A 6,591-nucleotide genomic window follows, 5' to 3' on the forward strand; every position below is an offset into this window, starting at 1 on the left:
GCTGGCTGTTGCAGGACCATTTGCACAAAGTAGACATAACATTGTTCCCTTAACATTTCAAATCTCAACCTATTTATCGTTCTGGTTGGCACTAATGCCACAAGGCATGCTTGCAAGAAACAATCCCTATTTATTGTTCTGGTTGGCACTACTGCCACAAGGCATGCTTGCAAGAAACAATCAAATGAATCTGTTTTTGCGTTTGTTCTGTGCACACGCAGGGCTTTCCTTCTGTTTAGACAAGTGGAGGTTTCTGCCAGTAAGCAAAATATTTAAACAGCTCCTTCTTCCAGGGGGAGGGCTGTTTTGGTGGGGAGAAATTAAAAGTAAACCTACCGCAGTTAAGTGCCCGAGAACACAAAATGTAATCAAGAACAACAGACTACTAAATTAGAGACTGCACAAGATAAATTAGTAGAACCAATCAAAGAAAGGGGGGGGGGAAATCGCAAACTTCGGCAACGAAAAGAACACTTTTACACCCCGTGCACTAATAATCAAGAGCAAGAGACCGCAGAAAAAAAATTTAAAAGCATAGAGGAAAAATACACTATCTGTGCAAAGATATGTAGCTTCATTTTTAAAAATATGCGAACACCAAACTCGACAACGTAACTCCCACCAGTAACTCCAATTCAGAGATGTAACACGCACGCGCCCCTCACCTCATGCCTGTAAAGAGAAGACACGCGCGCATGCGCTTTTGATGTTGAGGAGCCGATAATAGGGCATCTGCGCCTGCGCAGAGCTGTTCGGCCGCTCCCACCGGCTGCCATGACACTTTGGGACAAAAATTATAATTTAAACCCTCACGCCACACTTGTGGGAAAATAGCTTATGAGGAGGGATCTAAGTCTATTTCCTTAAGCGCTTTCCTGGCCCAAACTGGGCCGCACGTCAAGAGCTGAGCCTCTGGAACCATGACTGCCTTGATCACAGAGTGAGGCCACCGTCGGACTACAAATCCCGAAAGGCCTCGCGAGACCCGCTGAAAGTGGGGCGGGCGGGGACCGAGCTGCCCTTGGGCCGGTAGCTCGGAGACCTCGTTGCATGATGGCGCCACGGGTGTTCCCTCTTGTCAAGTGAGTCGCGCGGGCGGGCGCCTCAGTTATTCTTCGCAACTCTTCCACTTTTAATTTTAAAAAGAAAACGGGCCAAAGGGACAGAGGAAAGAGGATTGGGACATTCTCTCCCCAGCCAGGGGCAGAAGGATTCCCGCCTTGATTTTGGATCCTGTTTTGCAATCTCAACTTTAACAAAAAGTGGGGGGAGGACAATCACTTTGGAGGAAAAAAGACCATTTAGCAATAAAAATGGATTGTAAGGGAAGGAAGTTGCGAATCAGCGCGTGGAAATCGTAGAAAGGGCTGAGCCACTACTCGCAACACCCACCATGAAAAAGCAATAAAGCTCCACTATTTTTAATGAGTAATTTATATTTTGTAAAGTGATCGCTGACTTTCTCAGCCCGGGCTTGAATCAATTAATCACCAAATGCAAATACTAATTGGGATTGCAGGTGTACCAGTTGTTGGGCAGAGTGGGCTTTCCTTTGGGTGTCTTCATTCTCCCATGGGAAAATTCATCTGCGAAACTCAGTGGGTCCCCTCGCATCTGCTGGCGGAACTGGGGACTCCCTCTGTGGAATTTCTGCCTGTCCTACAGAGGCTTTGGGTGTGGCAGCCCAAGTGGCCCAGTGGTTTTGCTGCTGTTTCTTGGTCAAATGTGTGACTCTTTGGGCTGAGTACCTTTGAGCATGTGTAGAGAGGCCCTCTGACCCAGAAAAAGCCGGCGGGTGGGCAAGCTTGAATTACTTTCTGCATGCTTTGTGCAAAGTGTGCTTTGGCTTCATGAGTATATTTTCCATTGCACCGGCTAGCCGCTATGCTACTGGGGCAGCTGGTCCATAATATTCTTGGATGCCCACAAGGCCCCTGTGCATATCTACTGGAGAAGAGCTGCCCCACATTCTCTAATCATTCTTGTGCTGTCTCTCCTCCCCGCCCCCCCCCCGATTTCTATCCTGCCTTTTTCCTACAAAGGGCTCAAGGCAGCTTACATCATTCTCCTCCTCCATCTTATCCCCACAACAACAACCCTGTGAGGTAGGTTGAGCTGAGAGCCTGTGACTGGCCCAGTCACCCAGTTGGCTCCATGGCTGAGCAGGGACTAGAACTTAGATCACCTGAGTCCCAGTCCCACGCTCTAAACCACTACACCACACTGGCTGTCCTTCATGTCATACTTCTTCAAAAGCACACGTGGAACATTCGTGCCAAGTTTTCTCACTCAGGGAAGGCACAGGGCTAAATCTAGCAGGTGGAATTTAGGCTGCAAGCAGCAGAAAGCCCCAGTGTGCCCCATGGGTAGGCCTGAAGTTCGATTATGGTCAAACACTGAAAGTCATTACATCATTAAAGCAAAAGCACCTTGCATGCCCCGCCATGGGTGCCTGAGGCATGCTGAGAATTTTTATTCCATTTCATTCTGGTTTAAACAGGGATAAGATTTGGAAGTATTCAAGGTTCGCAGACTTGACCCTTGACCCTTTTTTATATTTTTCAGAAGCTTATGTGTTTTTATTCTAAAAATGTTTGAAAAATTTGTATTCTTCTGCTTAAGGCCACAGTGTCTAGACAGAAAAGTTGTGCAGCTTCGGCATGCTTTTGGACTGCATCTGCTCCCAGTGTGCCTTGGCCAGGATACTGGGAATTTTAGGGGGATTTTTGTGTAAATAAGTGCTTACACAATGGATTTGGGCCCTTACAGGGAGGTGGATGTGGTTGAACATTAGAAATGCCTTGGTGGCCAGTAATGGAGGGAGGTAGGAGAAAGGGCTTTACCTCGCTAGACAATCTTCTAGGAGATTTCTTCCTTTGGGTTTCCTTTGTCAAGCAGGGGGTGGGACTCAACGTCCTCCAAAGCCTCTTCCAGGATCTGCAGAAGGAGCGGCAAAATACTTGTCAAAATATTTCTGCCATCCCCATGCACAATTCGGAAGCAATATTTTCAGCCAGCCGGCCTCTTGTTTTCTCTTCAGGTTCCTGGTCAAGGGAGGTTTGGCAGGCGGCGCCGTCTACTTGGTGTACAACCAAGGGCTGCTAAGTGGAGGCGAGCAGGGTGCTCAAGCACTGCGGAAGGCGCGGGATACGCTTCCTCTGGCCGTGGAAGAGTGGGCAAAATACTTTGGCTGGAAGGTGAGCATGGAGGGGAAGGGTGGGGTGAGAAAGAGAATCTCAGGCACCTTTCGACAGATCGTGCCATCTGCCTGCTCTGACTAGCCCCTTTTTTCCAGAGTCTTTCCTGCCCACTGTTTTTAACTGGAGTTCCCAGGGACTGAAGCTGGGCCCAGCCCCTTCCCATCACGAATGGGGTCTGAAGTGCGGTTTCAACCTGGAATGCCCCAGTTTCTGCAATATTCCCACACAATGTGCGATATCCAGATCTTTTCCTGGGGTCAATCTACCTGGCCAAAGCCTCCTCTGAGAAGCGTGTCTGTGTATTCTTTTGTTTTGCCAGCTTCCCGCAGTTCCAAAAACCGAGTTCTCTTTCTACAATTACTGGAATTCAGGTAAGACATTCCCCTCTTCCTGCCCCACTGTGGAGCAGGTCTGCTTTATGTCCCGATGGACCCCAGGGTGCGTTCTTTTGGAGGTGAGCTGGTGGGTCCCTCAGCGTGCCTTTAAATATTGCAGCTGATTCCAGCTTTTCCAACCTGAAAAGGAGTAAACTGTCCTAGGCATAAGTAAGAACAGGAAACACAACTGCCACGGACAAACTCATGAGACAGTGCAATATAGAAATTAGACTGCTGGAGGAAGACGTGGGAGATCTGAGTCCTTGGCCATGGACACAGGCACACAGCCGAACAAACTTGGGGGGGTTATGCCAGCCACCTCAGGTTTCTAGCAAGAATAGAAATGGAATATGCATGGAACAAAGACATGGAAGCAAAACAACCAGTGCTTTCTTACACAAATCTCTGGCACACTCACACTCAGAATTCTTTTTATAGTTCTGGTCACCATACACAGAAAAGGAGTTTGTGGAGTTGGAAAAAGTGCAGAAGAGGACAACTTGGATGATCAAGGGGCTGCAGCAACCCCTCTGTGAGGAAGAATGTGTGCAGAACCTGTAATCATTTAGCTTAGAGAAAAGTGTAAAATGAGACTTGATCAAGGGGAATGAAATGAAACCTGGTGGACAGAGAGGTGTGTGTTGGAGGAGGGGTTGGAATGGCACAAGGAGCCATGCTGCATGGACAGTCTGGACAGCCCTCCGATCCCCAGCGTGCCCAACATTCGAATCATAGACTCATAGAATAGTAGAGTTGGGAGAGGCCAAGAAGGCCATCGGGTCCAACCCCTGCTGTTGCAGGTCACCAATTAATGCCACCCCACTCAGAGGGCTGCCCAGTTTCTTGCTGAACGTCTCCAGTGTGGGAGAGCCCCCCACCTCTCTAGGCAGCTGGTCCCACTGCTGTATTGCTCTGACAGTGAGGAAGCTTTTCCTGACGTCCAGCCTGAATCGGGGTTGCTGCAACTTGAATTGATTCTTCCGTGTCCTGCACTCTGGCATCAGCAAGAAGCGATCTTGACCCTCCTCTTTGTGACAGCCTTTGAGGTCCTTATAGCAGGTCCCCCCCAGTCTTCTCAAGGTTGAACACGCCCAGTTCTCTCTGTCTCTCCTCACGGGGCAGTGTTTCCAACCCTGGGTCATTTTTGTCACCCTCCTCTGGACCACTCCACTGCACTCTATTTTACCCGCATCTTTCTTAAATCTTGGTGCCCAGAACTGGACACAGTATTCCAGGTGAGGTCTGACTAGTGAGGAATATAGAGGAACTACTACTTCTCATGATTTATAAGCAATACTTCTGTTAATACATCCCAGAATAGCATTTGCCATTTAGGCAGCTGCATTGCATTGTTGGCTCATGTTTAGCCTATTGTCCACAATTACTCCAGGATCTTTTTCTTGTTCAGTTCTGTTGAGCCACAGGTGGGTGCTACCTCCCCACCTTGCAATTGTCCTGCGGGTTTCCCGGGGGAAACCCACAGGAGCATCAAGAAAATAATTCCATTTGCAGGGAGTGTTAACGTTCCACACATTGGTTCATGATGAGACCTCTCAGTCTTCTCTTCTCCAGTTTCCACATAGCTGTCTTTTTTCAACTGTTCCTCACTGGACTTGGTTTCTAGACCCTGCACCATCTTGGTTGGCCCTTCTGGCCATGCTCCAGAAACCTTTTCAGTTGTGGAACTGAGCTCACAATCCCTTTATCCAGAAATGTGCCTCTTGCCCCCCAGCGTCCACACCTTCATTTCCTTTTAACAGTTCCATTGAGGGAAGAGCAAGGTGTGTGAATGGAACGGAATATACTGGGAAAGGACACAACCAGGTGGCTGGCATTCCTTGTTGCAACACAATAGTGGGAGAGCTTTGTAGCTGTTTCCGTTTGATCTTGCTTCTATTCTTTATGGCTTTGCAGGTGTTCAGTCAGTCATAGGAGGTCTCTCAGTGGCACCTACCAGGGCCTGTGAGTATACCCAGTGTGGATGGAAGTACGTGAAAGACCTCACCAAATGAAACCGACCAAAGCAGCTGCAGCATTCTCTTGCCATCCCAACGAAGAGATCCCCAGCACTCCCTAGCAGAGGACAGATGTGTTATTAAAGGGCTACAATAAAACCTCTGAAACTTGCCCACATGGTGTTGACAGGCTGTGTTAGCCGTTTGCTTAACCCCACTTACATGTCTTCAGCCATTCTGCAGTCCTCGGACATGGACTATCCGTTGATGCCACCTTGTGATAATGTGGCCCAGACACTACGTACATGTTTTTCTCTGCCACTGGGTTATGCCATTAAAACTTGATTTGTGGAGAAAAGGGTATTGTTGTGGCCCATTTGCTCCCCAAATTGTGTAAAATCTTAAAGCGGGGACCCACGGTAAATTCAGTTGGCAGTGCTTCAAACTGCCCAAGAAAGCACTTGGGAGCATTTGCTTTCACTGGCTGAACTGAGTTTTTCCTCTGTCATGGTTGTCGCGCTGCCATGGAATGCTGATGAACATTCCAACATCTTGGAGGAGGTGTGCTCCAACTGGGAAAGGGAGTCTGCAGAACTGACGACCAGCCATGGGTCCATGGTGTGCAAGAAGGGAATGCATGCTTGTAAGGGTGTGCCTGGTGTCATGCACACCTATTAAATCATGCTGTCTCCATCAGTACAAATTAAAAAGGGGAGGTTTAGCTGCAGGCACAACGATATAGGCCAGAGCCACTCTGTTGGCTTGCGATCGCCCCAGCAACCGTGCGCATATTCAGAAAGATCAAGGGCACCAGTCAATGAGGTAGCTGTGACTCGCTCAGCTTTCCCATGGCCAGTCAGTGAGCTGCCAGGGATTTGCATGGACTGTGATTTTAGCAGGATGCAGGTGACACAGTGGTTTAAACTGCTGTGCTGGTTGATCGAAAGGTCGCTGGTTTGTCCGCACAACCCATTGTGGTTTTACAGAAGGTAGGAAATACACTCAGATGGCTTTTCCAGGGCCGGCCAAAAGCTGGTGGCCAGTGGAACATTGCCCCCT

The 6,591-nt window shown here is 48.7% G+C and overlaps 1 protein-coding gene across 1 annotated transcript; it reads left to right on the forward strand.

Moving 5' to 3' along the window:
• The first annotated feature begins 842 nt into the window (after window positions 1-842).
• Window positions 843-5,704, forward strand: MICOS13 (mitochondrial contact site and cristae organizing system subunit 13). Its single transcript, XM_044417589.1, has 4 exons — window positions 843-1,082; window positions 3,041-3,197; window positions 3,520-3,571; window positions 5,492-5,704. Exons 1-4 carry the CDS (start codon window positions 1,051-1,053, stop codon window positions 5,587-5,589), a joined length of 339 nt encoding a protein of 112 aa, XP_044273524.1. The 5' UTR covers window positions 843-1,050; the 3' UTR covers window positions 5,590-5,704.
• The last annotated feature ends 887 nt before the right edge of the window (window positions 5,705-6,591 follow it).

The sequence above is a fragment of the Varanus komodoensis genome, unplaced genomic scaffold, assembly GCF_004798865.1.
Source record: "Varanus komodoensis strain SLA01 unplaced genomic scaffold, ASM479886v1 scaffold89, whole genome shotgun sequence".
NCBI lineage: Eukaryota > Metazoa > Chordata > Lepidosauria > Squamata > Varanidae > Varanus > Varanus komodoensis.